Raw genomic sequence first — 14177 nt, 5'->3', positions numbered from 1 at the left:
CTCTGTGTAGGAGAATCAGTCTCAGAGCTTTTCTTACACTCATCACTCCTGTTTCCATGAGTGTAAATGATTCCTGGATGAGATTCTCCTGATCCATGTCTGAACCAGTACACACTGTGATCTCCTGAACAGTCTGGAGTGAGAGACTCTACTGCACAACAACATCAAAATCCTAACAGCTACTGCTCCAATGTTGCTGAGATTTAGCTACTGCGCTTTTTGGATTATGGGCCTACAGGCTGCGCAATACAGCAGAAATGCGTTCTCTTGATCGATGAATGCAATGTCTATAAGACTCTATGAACACATTAATAAGACATTATGATGCATTCATAAGGCATCATAAATGTGACTGTAAGCATTTTAAAAAATGCATTGTACTTTGTATCCATGTTAATTATGCATTATGAATTGTTATGCATTATAAGTAGTTTTCATAACACATTATATTGTGCCAAAGATGCCCCAAGCTTGCAGAGTACATTATGACTAACAAATCTGCCTACTCACGAGCACACACAGAATGTATATACTTGTCATTAAGAATATAGATTATTATTGATAGTCATATGATGGTATCAAAATATTTATACTGGAAATAAAATATATAGGACTTTAACCCCAAAGGCCCAGCCCTAACATTATAATGAATAAAATAATGTGTCTGTTTTTACAACATATTTTAATAGTTTTTGAAAGAAGCATTTGAAAACTATTGAAAACATGAACGTCAACCTCTTTGAAGTAATTAAATGTGATACAGGTGTTGATTTAGGGTTTATTGGGCTGGATACTCATATTTAACTGTTGAATGCAAAAGCAACCTGCTGCTAGCCTGAGTTACTGCACTTCAGTTTGTCAGGAAAAATGCACTTTATATTTCAATATTTATAAAAAAAAATAAAATAAAAACGTGTTAACACGACAACTTACCTGTTGTAACATTAAGCATGCAATATTTTATCCATCAAACAGAAACAGGGGCAATATAGACCACAGAGTCAATATAGTACATAGACCTGATTATATTTTAATTTGCAATTACTGTATAAATGCACTTGGGTTTACAGTTACTGACTGTAGCCCATCTCTGTTCATCAATGGAAAGGGACAATAGCACCACAGCCGACTAGATTTTCAGCCCACAAATGGCACTGACATGTGAAATCCTTTATGTAGCCTGATGGCAGTTGACATCAACAGACTTTCTGTAGGATAAATAAATATTCTGCCCTCACTAGAGAAAGTGAAGCATAACTAATGGTCATGGATAATAAGGACACACTTCAAATTAAAATTTTTACTGAAGGAATCTAAACATCAAAACTGTTTCTGGCAGTAAACTGTATCTCAGTGTATACAAGTTTAAAAGCTGTCCAGTCTTTGCTCTGCTGCAGCCGTTGTTGATCTCTTCAGCATGGCACAGTGACCACACCACCTACCCCAACCCTTTCAAATGATACAGCCAATAAGAGGTCATAGAAAATCAAAACCCAGAAATTATTTTCTTATTCACAGAGAATTCACTGACAGGGTAAAACACATAATACGAGTGCTGAATTAATGTATCATTTATTTTATTCTCTTTACAGTTGTCCTTCAATTGAGTACAGGTAACTATGATGAAGTAAAAAAAAAGAGTAAAATATGTGCCCGTTAAAAGGAAAGGTTTTCTGCTCTGCTACCTGGGGTTAATATCATTCAGGAACATCCTAAACAATAAGCCTTTATAAATCACACTCTTTACAGATTAAACCTATTTTATTTTAAATGACATTTACATGCTGTACAAACAAAATGTCTAATTAAATACACTATATTTCCAACAGTATTCACTCACCCATTCATATCATTGAATTAAGGTGTTCCAATCACTTACATTACACTTACAGTGGAGACGTGTTCTCTAGAGTGACAAATCATGATTCTCTGTCTGGCAGTCCGATGAAAAGTCTTGGTTTGGTGGTTGCCAGGAGAACGGTACTTGTCTGACTGCATTGTGCCAAGTGTAAAGTTTGGTGGAGGGGGGATTATGGTGTGGGGTTGTTTTTCAGGAGTTGGGATCAGCCCCTTAGTTCCAGTGAAAGGAACTCTTAATGTTTCAGCAGACTGAAAGAACGGTCAAGAATTCTTATAAAGGCACTCCTAACCCTTGTGGAAAGTCTATCCAGAAGAGTTGAAGCTATTATAGCTGCAAAGGGTGAGCTAACATCATATTAAACCCTATGGATTAAGAATGGGATCTTACTCAATTTCATATGCATGGAATTAGCTGAACAATCTGTTAGATGAAAAATCTGCTAGACCTACTAAATGAACTAGCTAGCTATCACTAGCAGCTGCAGCATTTGTCTTGTTTAATTCAGCTGAGAGCTACAGCCTGCAGTATTTAACAAACTGGCTTACATTATAGTTCATCTCACTTTTACACATTCTTCTGATTTCAAACATTAAAAAAGTGAAATTAGCTCAATCTGTACATGTTCCACTGTGCTGATGATTCTATTGCGGTTCTGCCGTCTGTACCCTGTTTCTTATCACCTGTGTTTGACTTATGAATACAGGACGGGATTTTCCTTGACTCTGGGTGGTCTGGAGGTGGGAGGTTTCTTAGCAAATTTTAGAGCAGCATAGTTTAAAACCTCTGAGTCTTCAGCCTGAGATACAACATACAGTCATTACAATCCTTTACAGACCAAATGACGAACAGGCATTACAAGTACAAGTAAAACCTCTGTAATCAGCAATTAGAATGCACATAATGGATGTGATTACCTGATCAATGTGGCTTGGATGGCTGCTTGAAGCACCTTAAAAGAGCAATAATGACCGTAAGTTCACATGTGATGAGTGATATGAATGTTGGTGAAATCAGTTTAAAGTGTCTAAAGTGTCTAAATCAGTTTAAAGTGTAAAAACAAAAACTAACCTTTTCGTTGCTTCTTCAGTAAAACTCCTACCAGAACCATGATCACAATAACAGATATTACATTCAGTGTTATCAAAGTGATAACAATCCCACTCTTGTTTTCTGAAAAGATCAAAAATATGTACCATGGATTAGAACCAGATGATTAAAAAGATCTAAACATCTATTATGCAGAAAAATTTGCTTAGAGAACAAAAAGTATATTCTTCTACATTAAAACTACATATAAGTCGCTCTGGATGAGAGTGTCTGCTAAATGCTGTAAATGTAAATATTCTTTTAAAGGTCTTACCTTGTACATTAACTTTAGTTTGATTTGCAAACACTATCCGCCCACATGCAGCCACAGCACAGTAGTGAGTTCCAGCATCAGAGAGGCTGAGGTTTCTCGTGGGGAGTTTGTAGACACAGCTCTGTGGAGGAGAATCAGTCTCAGAGCTTTTCTTACACTCATCACTGCTGTTTCCATGAGTGTAAATGATTCCTGGATGAGATTCTCCTGATCCATATCTGAACCAGTACACACTGTGATCTCCTGAACAGTCTGGAGTGAGAGACTCTACTGAACACTGGAGAGTAACAGACTCTCCAGTCTTGATCACCATTTCCATCAGATAACGATGGTGAATCGTCTCAGCTTGAAAATCAATTAGTAGAAATAGCAAACAGTCAGAAATAACATTAATAATCAGTGATGAAAAACACAAATATATATATATATATATATATATAATTTTGAACTGCAATAAAATAAATAACATTTCAAAGATAGAAAGAGCTGTTTACCTTGAAAAAACAAGTGAGTCCCAGATCCAAACTCTACAGCATTCGCCTTTACTTTTCCACAGAAATATGTTCCAGCATCCTCTTGTTTTATTCCTTTAATACTGAGATCAAATGCTTCTTCATCCACAGTGAAGTGGCTTTCATTAAAACCTGATTGATATCTGAGCTTCTCTCCGTCTCCAAACTGTCTCAATATGAACTCTGGCGCATTTCCTAAACTCTGTTTATACCAAGCTAAAAAATGAGTTTTCTTGTCTTTAACAATGTTTTCATCACATTTTATGACCTCATTATTTCCTCTCCTCACAGTTTGAACTTGAAGCCCAGAGACTCCAGTTTTCACTGAAAAAGTGTTCAATACTTTAATTAGCATTAGTAATTTTGATTATGTAATACTGATATTTAATAAAAACATTCAAAATGTCACTCACCTGTAGTAAATAGGCAGAGAGCGGTGATGAGTGTGATCATTGTTGCTGCTCAGACAATGAGACAGTGAGGTAATGAGGTCTGTTGAACTTGTTTGTTCAGTGGAAACGTCAGCCCTGCGTCGTACCTGATTGGATATTTTGAAGGTGAGCTCTGCTGTTATTGGTCCAGTAGTTGCAAGGAAACACAGAAACATCATCCAGCAATTTTTGCACAAAACCACTTATCTATTCATATTTTCATTGTGGAGTAATGTACGCTAGAAATATATGTTGTAGAAAGTTGTGGTACGTTAGTAATTGAAATGCTTCCTGCAGCTAGGAAGTGAATGCTAGTAATAAACTTCTGTTTATTGCGGTTATGAGACTGACGGCCTTTAAGCTTTCTCTATGCAGTACATGTCTATCATCTTTACGTATGATCATTTTTATATAAAAGGCTTGCTGGAGTGTATTTCAGTGGTGTTTCCATGCACTGCTACATGGTCAGTAGTGTTTCCGACCAGACAAAGAGCGTTAAGGTGATGTTCAGGCTGGTTTAGCTTAATTTAAACAGGCATATTTGAATACATAATTTTTAATACAAATGTGACCAGCACGGAAAACATAACACCTTAATTCAGTCTTCTTTATGATGTGTTTTATACTGTAATTAACTTTGTGATGAAACACATTTTTGGTGAGTTTGTATTCTGTTGACCACTGCTGTCACTGACCGCCTTTCCATAAAATGAAGCAGGGTAGCGGTTGTGGTCACTGTGCTGAGCAGTGGAACACAGTACAGAGAGACCACATGCAAGACTTTTAAACGTGGTTACAGTCAGAGTCAGATACAGTCAGACAATCATGAGCATGTGATGAACAAACTTATCTTTGCACAATTGCATATGCAAAAATGTCATAATTCACACTGTAAGAAGCTTTTTTTGGCATTCAGTAATGTAATGCTAATTTCTGTGAGCCTGGTTATTTAAGCCTTATATTCACGTCAACATCTTTACATTTCTTTCAAGATTGAGTAAAGACATTCGATTTATATTTTCTTTATTCTCATTTTTATTGCGATGGTAGAAAATGATCAAGGTCATTTAGCCTATTGAAAGAATGCATTTGCAGGTAGTTTTGCAGAACAGATGCATGTAATGAGCTGAAACGTGTGGGTGTAAGAGAGGGGTTGTGGGTAGTGGGTGTAAGAGAGGGGGTAGTATGTAGTGGGTGTAGAAGAAAGCAGCAGTAATGAGAAAGTTTCTGGCCTAAACCTATTTGGCTGTTTGAACAGCAGGCCTGACGAACAGGAAATACTTATACACAATGTGAAGTTTAGTGGAGAAAGAAAGAAGAGAAGGTCACCAGCACATCCGAGGAGCGCACTTTATTCAGACTGTCAATGGCGTTATTATCAGCTGCCAAATGTCTTCTTACATCGTTGTTATAGGATGAAATAGTGGCTATTTATGAAAATTTTCATTTTGTGCTTGTTTTACTGAACATATCTGTCAAATATCTTTAGTTAACTTTAGCTACTTTAGTTAAGAGTGGTGTCAGTCCACATAGTTTACCCAAATAAGGTTTTTTTTTTGTTTGTTTTGTTTTTTTTTTGTTTTTTTTTTTCAGTTGGTATATGGCCATGTGATACAGTAAATCTAGCCTAATACAACTTTCCCCAGAATTGTTCTTCACTTTCTGTTTTTTTTTTAAAGCTCCTAACTACTAATTTACATGCTTTTCTACTATTATCTGTAGCATTGTGGTGAGTTAACAATGAAATGGCAGAGAAAAAATACTGTTGGTCTTTTCTGTTGTGAGATTTTTGTGTATGATTTGAGTTGGATGGGACTACATTTATCACAGGTGACCTCAGTTCTGCCAAAGTCCCAATCAGAGTTAGCAATATGTGCATGTTAGCTACTTGTGGTCCTCTTCCTCACATGTTGATCTCCTGTTCCAGACTAAACTCACAGCAAGTGGGTTATTTAAGCTTATCTAACTTTAACAGTGCTTGTTATGAAGGTTTGTTACACTATTGGTGGTAACATAGCTACATGCTACTTCTGATTTTCATTAGACACTTGTTTCTGCACTATTAGTGATTTTAGTTCATTTATGAGAGTGTGATAGATAGCAGTCCACCTTAAATGTCGGAAAAAAAAGCTGATAAGGTAGATACTCCCCTATCATCAAGATGCACAGTGTTTCTTTGCAATGACTTTGCTCACTTAGAAATTGCTGTTGTTGCTAATGAACTTAATGGTAGAAATATTCTAATCTGTTTTTTAAAGGCTAAACCAAAAAACAAACTTAATTAGACATGAAAAAAAAGACTTTTAGTTATTTAAAAATTATTTTACAGATTAACTAGGAAGCTGAATATAAACATTTAATCTTGAAATGTCTGTAGTTCATGTATTCCCTTGTATCCCTTACCTTATAAACAGAAAGATGTGTAAAAGTGCACTAGTAGAGCTTCCTGTGCTCAGTCTCAGAGCTCAAAACTCATGAAAAATGAAGGCTTTAGTTTTGTGTGTACAGATTATGACTGTAGTCTTCTGTCTTATACTTTTGAGAGACTCTCTCCGCGCTGCTCGTCGAACTAAGGAAAATGGATTTGATCAAATGGTCTCTCAACACAATTGACACCATCTTTTCGATGAGAAGTGTGGGTTCGGGGGAACCAGCCTGTCCTGCCGGAGGGTTTGAAGCTGACTACACAATGGACGCGTGGGAGAAGTGGCAAGTTGTGTGCCTGGTGGCTCTTTCCATGGAGGACATTGAGGACGTCTACCTATTCGGAACCATGATTACAGGTATTTTGTTGATTGGATTAGGCATTGCCCTGGTTTATTGCGAGATTCGAGGAATGGGGACAGCTGTCCAAGGCCCCTCAAAGCTGCCCGACATGATTGACATGGTGGGCAGAGCTGTCAGCACTCAGACTGTGACCATAAACCACAACATGGATAACATCTTGGAAAAGCTCTTGGCTTTGCAAAGGAAAATGGATCAATTTGGAGACCAGCATGGACTAGGAGAGTAGGGGTGCAAATTGGAATGCAACTACTCGCCCCAAGCCCAAACAATCCTGGTTTAATCTGCTTTCTGCTCCCCGTATCAGCACTGGCCTTGGCCAAGGCCGTTGCTGGAACAACCCAGAAAACCCAGAAAATGATGTTTTCTTCAAGTTGAGTAAATGACAGGGTAGTTCTGTTATACCCTACTGTTCTCCTTCAGAGAGCAAATAAAATATAATAAAGTGAACAAAACTAGTAAAATAAAACCAGTAAAGTACAACCTCTTTAAAAATAACGATCTGTTGTCTTTCAATTTAGATTAATATCCTCCTGCAACATCATTACCCACAAGACTCTATAGATAAGACTCATTCTAACATCTCAGCAGAGTCAGGGACCACGTTTGTGAATGATACAGGCATGAAATGTACAAACATCATTAAAGGTAGTAGATAAAAGTCCATATTTCAAGAGAAAATGATCATGCTATCCAAAACAGGCTTTTCAAGGGGAGCTCTAAGAGCGTGTCATGCAGAATTAAGCCGTGTGTGGTTGAGCGGTGGTCACTGTGGGCGGTTGTGGTATGGCCATAGGTGACCTTCACTGCTAGTTTCCCTGCTATTCAGAGACCTTGGGTGCTTTGTTCAATAAAAGAGCATTTTCCTTGAGCAGAAAAATGGCATCTTCTGGTGCTTTTGTGCCAAAGCTACAATATTATAAATATTCTCAGTGGGAAAACTTTAATCACAGGACTTTTACATACTTTACACTGACATCCAGTGCTAATGAACTTGAAGCTAATGAAACAGAATAAGTATTGTGTATTACTCAATTCAACTCAATTAAACATAAACACAATACATTTTTCATTTTTTTAAGAAACATAAATGATTTTATTGAACATAGTCACACAAAATAAAAGGGACAGGATTTTGCAGTTGATGTACAAATGATCCAGTACACAGATTAAATGAGTCTTAATTACACTACATTGGTTACATGTAGCCGTGCCTGACTGAAGAAGCTGTGACCCACAGCAGCTCTTTCTTTGTAGGTGGATCTCTTTAACTATCAGCTTTGATTGATGAACATGATCTAAATTGTATTAGAACACAAATGTTCTGCTAAATCTGAGGATGACTCCATTGTGGTGATGCTGTCTGCACCGTTTCCCCTCAGCTATATTCCACCTGTGAATACAGGTCTTGACTTTCCTTCACTCTCTTAGCAAAACTCAGGACAGCATTGAAGAGACCTGTGTGATCAGCCTGAGAGAAAACAGGAGCCATTACAGTCCATTACTGGCCACACAGAGAGCAGATGTTACAGGAAGAGTAAAAACAATATCACTGTCGTAATTTGCAGTTATAACAGCAGCTGTACAGATTCTGGAACAAATGCGTTAAGTGAAGTAATAAGATCAGAGATAGTAGATATGATTACCTGATCAGTGAGTCTTGAATGGCTGTTGGAAGCACTTTTAAAGAGAAATAATGTGATTTCATTTTGGTGAAATGATTGTAAATCAACTCTAGAAAGAAAAAAACTAACCGTTTAGTCGACTCTTATGTAGAACTCCAATCAGAGCCACGATCACAATGACAAATATTACATTCAGTGTTATTGAGATGATGAAGCTCCAACCGTTATTTTCTGAAATGACAGAAAATATAAGCGCTACATTGGTATCAGATGATAAACACAAATTGCTTCAAAAAAATCACCACACAGAGAAATTTCAACACAGAACAGAAGCTCTGTTCTACCATTAGACTCACCTTGTACAGTAACTTTAGTTTGATTCCCAAACAGTATCTGTCCACATGCAGACACAGCACAGTAGTGAGTTCCAGCATCAGAGAGGCTGAGGTTTCTCTGGGGGAGTTTGTAGACACAGCTCTGTGTAGGAGAATCAGTCTCAGAGCTTTTCTTACACTCATCACTCCTGTTTCCATGAGTGTAAATGATTCCTGGATGAGATTCTCCTGATCCATGTCTGAACCAGTACACACTGTGATCTCCTGAACAGTCTGGAGTGAGAGACTCTACTGAACACTGGAGAGTAACAGAGTCTCCAGTCTTGATCACCATTTCAGTTGGAGGATGGTGGATCTTCTCAGCTTCAAAATTTTGGAATTTATGGAAACAGCAAACAGTCAGAAATAACACTAACGGTAATGAATGGTGTGAAACATTAAAGAATAAACACAAATGAACATCAAATCTTGAACTGAATGAATCAGAATTCAAACTTACAGACATTACAGTAAAGTTAGAAAGAGCTGTTTACCTTGAAAAAACAAGCGAGTCCCAGATCCAAACTCTACAGCATTCGCGTTTACTTTTCCACAGAAATATGTTCCAGCATCCTCTTGTTTTATTCCTTTAATACTGAGATCAAATGTTTCTTCGTCCACAGTGAAGCGGCCGTCCTTAAAACCTGATTGATATCTGAGCTTCTCTCCGTCTCCAAACTGTCTCAATACAGGCTGTGGCACATTTCCTAAACTCTGTTTATACCAAGCTAATAAATGAGTTTCCTTGTCTTTAACAATGTTTTCATCACATTTGATGACCTCAATATTTCCTCTCCTCACAGTTTGAACTTGAAGCCCAGAGATTCCAGTTTTCACTGAAAAAGTGTGTAAACAGGTTTTATAGCATTGCTTGTAGTATTTATGACACATAATATACACAAGTTCAAAATGTCACTCACCTGTAGTAAATAGGAAGAGAGCGGTGATGAGTGTGATCATTGTTGCTGCTCAGACAATGAGACAGTGAGGTAATGAGGTCTGTTGAACTTGTTTGTTCAGTGGAAACACCAGCTCATACCTGATTGGATACTTTGAAGGTGTGCGCTGCTGTTATTGGTCCAGTAGTTGAGAGGAAATACAAAAACATCATCCAGTTATTTTCACACAAAACCACATATCTCTCCTCCTTTCTCTCTGTGTAGTGATGTATCGTTGGTGGCAGCTGAAGTCATTCAAACGTAGATTTGAAATATAAACCTTTTCATGAAATTAGCTAATAATGCAAGTAAGTGAACGACCTACAGCACTGAGAATATATTACACAATGGTATTAGTTCAAGCCGATGTCAGTGAACAATGTTACTCTGTCTGTCTTGGCAGTTTCTTTCAAGATCTCCACCAATCACATATAGAAGCTGAGCTTCCAGACAAGAGAAAATTCACATTTGTAAAATGTACAGTCCAATAACCACTGAGCTGAGTTTTCTGTACGAACACCGCTCTCTACAGCCTCAAAGACTTTCAGTGAAGCCCAGCATCCGGATGTGATTCAAAATGACATTGAAAAATTCTGTTGTCCAATCAATGTTGATCTTTGCTCCACTAAAACAGTGTATATTTGAAACTGCTGTTAACTTAAACGGAAGCCTTTGGTAAGTGCCAGAGAGTAGATTTCAAACTGTGTAATCACTGAAAATACTGAACTGCTGTATGAGACAAATCATCTTAAGATTGGCTAAAATAGTGGGAATTGGGAATTATCACCAAATGTTTCTGCATTCCTTTACATTATCTTTTGTACATATTTATCTCAACACTTAGGCTGTTTGTTTACACTCCCAGTACATAGGCTGCTTACACACTGACACACTTTAGCCTCAAACAACTCACTTCCATGCTGGGTAATTGGAACTCTCAGCCATTTGGATAGGGACCCCAGCTAACCAACCTCTAACCATCACTAGACAGTTTACTTTATGGTTTGGTTAAGTTTGACTTTGAATATGTTTGGTGTGTTAGATGTATACCCAAATACACTTGTGATGACCTGGTCTAGTTACCTCACAGAAAGCCTGTCAATGTCAATAAAAGGGCTCAGCTGCATCAGTCACTGACAGAATTGTAATGTTTCCTATTTGAGAAACTGTCTGACTATCTTGTAATCTCTTGTTCATTAGATACACCTGTATGTTAAAAGGCAATTGTGATGGTGAAAGTATGGAAGGTGGGTGAGGGGTGGTCTGTTCAGTGTGTCAGGAAGTTTGTTCACTGTGACAGCATCTAGCAGAAAATTGTAGCTCTCTGTACAAAACCTCATATCTCCAAAATGAAAACTTTACAGGGCAAGGAAAACACTTTCCTACCTTTCAGTCAAAGTTAAGGTAACATCTTTTCCAAGTAATGTAGGACCAGACCATTTTTTATTCATGGAAAATGGTAAAAAAAGTGCCGAAATGGAGATACACAACAGCAAAAGCTTCAGTAACACTTTCTAAGAATACCATGCCTTTATAAATCTATGAAAACTTTCATAATATGTTACCATGTCATAATATGTTACATAAGGCATGGCTACATTCATGAAAATGCATAGCACTAACAGAGCTATGTTTATTATGCATTATGAATTGTTATAATAACATGTTACAAGGAGTGTTCATAACACATTATAGTGTGCCAGGGAAACTCCCAGCTCGTAGAGTGCATTATGACTAACAAACTACCTGAACCCTGAAAGAATGTATATACTTGCCATTATGAATGCAGGTTATTACTGATAGACCCATGAAATTATAACACCTTTATAAGAGCAAATATTCACTCATTTTGAATTTGATGCCTGTAACACGTTCCAAAGAAGTTGGGACAGGGGCGTATTTACCACTGTGTTACATCACCTTTCCTTTTAGCAACACTCAATAAGCGTTTGGGAACTGAGGACACTAATTGTTGAAGATTTGTAGGTGGAATTCTTTCCCATTCTTGCTTGATGTACAGCTTCAGTTGCTCAACACTCCGGGGTCTCTGTTGTCGTATTTTGTGTTTCATAATGCGCCACACATTTTCAATGGGAGACAGGTCTGGACTGCATGCAGGCCAGTCTAGTACCCACACTCTTGTACTACGAAGCCACGCTGTTGTAACACGTGCAGAATGTGGCTTGGCATTGTCTTGCTGAAATAAGCAGGACGTCCCTGAAAAAGATGTTGCTCCAAAACCTGTATGTACCTTTCAGCATTAATGATGCCTTCACAGATATGCAAGTTACCCATGCCATGGGCACTAACACACCCCCACACCATCAGAGATGCTGCCTTTTGAACTTTGCGCTGATAACAATCCGGACAGTCCTTTTCCTCTTTGGCCCGGAGGACACGGCGTCCATGATTTCCAAAAACAATCTGAAAAACTCGTCAGACCACGGGACACTTTTCCACTTTGCGTCAGTCCATCACAGATGAGCTCGAGCCCAGAGAAGCCGGCAGCGTTTCTGGGTGTTGTTGATATATGGCTTTGAATATTTGCAAAAAACAATCAAGTTTATCCGTTTGAACATTAAATATCTTTTCTTTGTAGTGTATTCAACTGAATATAGGTTGAAAACGATTTGCAAATCATCGTATTGTGTTTTTATTTATATTTTACACAAGGTCCCAACTTCATTGGAATTGGGGTTGTATGAGTGAAACCTCAAATGGACATATTTACTGATGGATTCAAAGAAAACACTGCAACATACAAAGTAAACCAGTGTACATGCTTGAAATGTCAAAGTAACTAATGATGCCGTCAGCAGTATTTAACCTAATGTGTGAAAGTCCATGTACACCACTGCATATCCAATAGAATGCTAGTGTAAACAAGCATTATTGTAAAGAAGATAGTTAGACAAACAAAGGCTATTTATGAATTGAAGGTTTCTACTGGTTACTAGAATGAACAGACACTAGAAAGAGGTCACTAGAAAGAGCAAGACAGTTGTAGTGTAGAGGCCAGTTGATAAACTAAGCAAAAATTAGTAGCATGTCTCTGAATTATGTGGATTAGATACATGCAAGACTTTATCCGCAAACAGAAATAAGGGTAATATAAACGATAGAGACAATATAAAATATAAAGTTGACCACATTTTACTTGCACCTACCATGTAAGGGTACTCTGTAAGTTACTGTGCCAGTCGGTTGACCCATGGACACCAACGACAGCCATGAGACTGCGTGGGAAAGTGGTGTCCAAGCCTCACATGCTGACGAATGCTGCAAGTGACAGCGAGACAGGCATGAGGATGGAGCTTGAGTCTCGAACCCCACCTCATGGGCTTGCCTTGTGTTTGCAGGCTGCTCAGGTGTTCGTGGTGCTTAATGAGAGCCAGCTGATTCTGGAATTTTAAGAGCAGAGAGGGAACAGAGAGGAAGAGAAGGGTGGGACGAGCAGCAGCAAAAGCAGACTGACAAGTTGAAAAGCTTGGTTTTAAGAAAAGGACTGAGAAGTGTAGTTTAGAAGCCACACAGAGGTGCCCAGTTTGGGTACATTTTTGTAGATGGAGAAAATAAAGATAGTGACTGCTGAAATGTTCACTCCTGTCTCCAGCTAAATTATTTCACCCAGGGTTTCACAGGACGTGCTACAGTTACTGATTGTTCTGTCTTTTGCTGCCCAATTTATCAGCTTCCTCTGTCCATCAGTGAAAAGAGACCACCATAGAACCACCGCTGACTAGATTTTCAGCACACAAGTGATGCTGACATGTGCTTTCTTGATGGCAGTGGATGTCAACAGACCTTCTGTGGGATAAATACATTTTCTGCCCTCACTAGAGTAAGGTGGGCACATACAGTATCTCACAAAAGTGAGTACACCCCTCACATTTCTTCAAATATTTTATTATATCTTTTCATAGGACAACACTATAGAAATGATACTTGGATATAACTTAAAGTTGTCAGTGTACAGCTCTATAGCAGAATAGATTTACTGTCCTCTGAAAATAACAACACAAACTAGATACCTGGCAACACAAGTGAGTACATCTCACAGTGAACATGTCCAAATTGTGCCCAATTGTGTCGTTGTCCCTCTCTAGTGTCATGTGACACGTTAGAGTTACAAGGTTCCAGGTGTGAATGGGGAGCAGGGCTGTTAAATTTGGTGTTTTGGGTACAATTCTCTCATACTGGCCACTGGATATTCAACATGGCCCCTTATGGCAAAGAACTCTCTGAGGATGTGAGAAATAGAATTGTTGCTCTCCACAAAGATGGCCTAAGAA

At 38.2% G+C, this 14177-nt stretch overlaps 2 protein-coding genes across 2 annotated transcripts; both read right to left on the bottom strand.

The window, feature by feature from the left end:
* Positions 1 to 2527: 2527 nt before the first annotated feature.
* On the bottom strand, positions 2528 to 4186 carry LOC119264832. The gene is made up of 6 exons (XM_037543879.1): positions 4147 to 4186; positions 3716 to 3949; positions 3222 to 3566; positions 2930 to 3031; positions 2776 to 2810; positions 2528 to 2657 (listed from the first exon to the last, which is right to left on the bottom strand). Exons 1-6 carry the CDS (start codon positions 4184 to 4186, stop codon positions 2553 to 2555), a joined length of 861 nt encoding a protein of 286 aa, XP_037399776.1. The 3' UTR covers positions 2528 to 2552.
* Positions 4187 to 8080: 3894 nt separating this feature from the next.
* LOC119264829 lies at positions 8081 to 9907 on the bottom strand. The gene is made up of 5 exons (XM_037543874.1): positions 9868 to 9907; positions 9442 to 9783; positions 8930 to 9271; positions 8703 to 8804; positions 8081 to 8406 (listed from the first exon to the last, which is right to left on the bottom strand). The coding sequence occupies exons 1-5, from the start codon at positions 9905 to 9907 to the stop codon at positions 8327 to 8329; spliced, it is 906 nt and encodes a 301-aa protein (XP_037399771.1). The 3' UTR covers positions 8081 to 8326.
* Between the last annotated feature and the right edge of the window lie 4270 nt (positions 9908 to 14177).

Source organism: Pygocentrus nattereri, chromosome 2 (assembly GCF_015220715.1).
Source record: "Pygocentrus nattereri isolate fPygNat1 chromosome 2, fPygNat1.pri, whole genome shotgun sequence".
Taxonomy (NCBI): domain Eukaryota; kingdom Metazoa; phylum Chordata; class Actinopteri; order Characiformes; family Serrasalmidae; genus Pygocentrus; species Pygocentrus nattereri.
The sequence above is the reverse complement of the archived record's forward strand: the minus strand, read 5'-3'. Positions and strand labels throughout refer to the sequence as shown.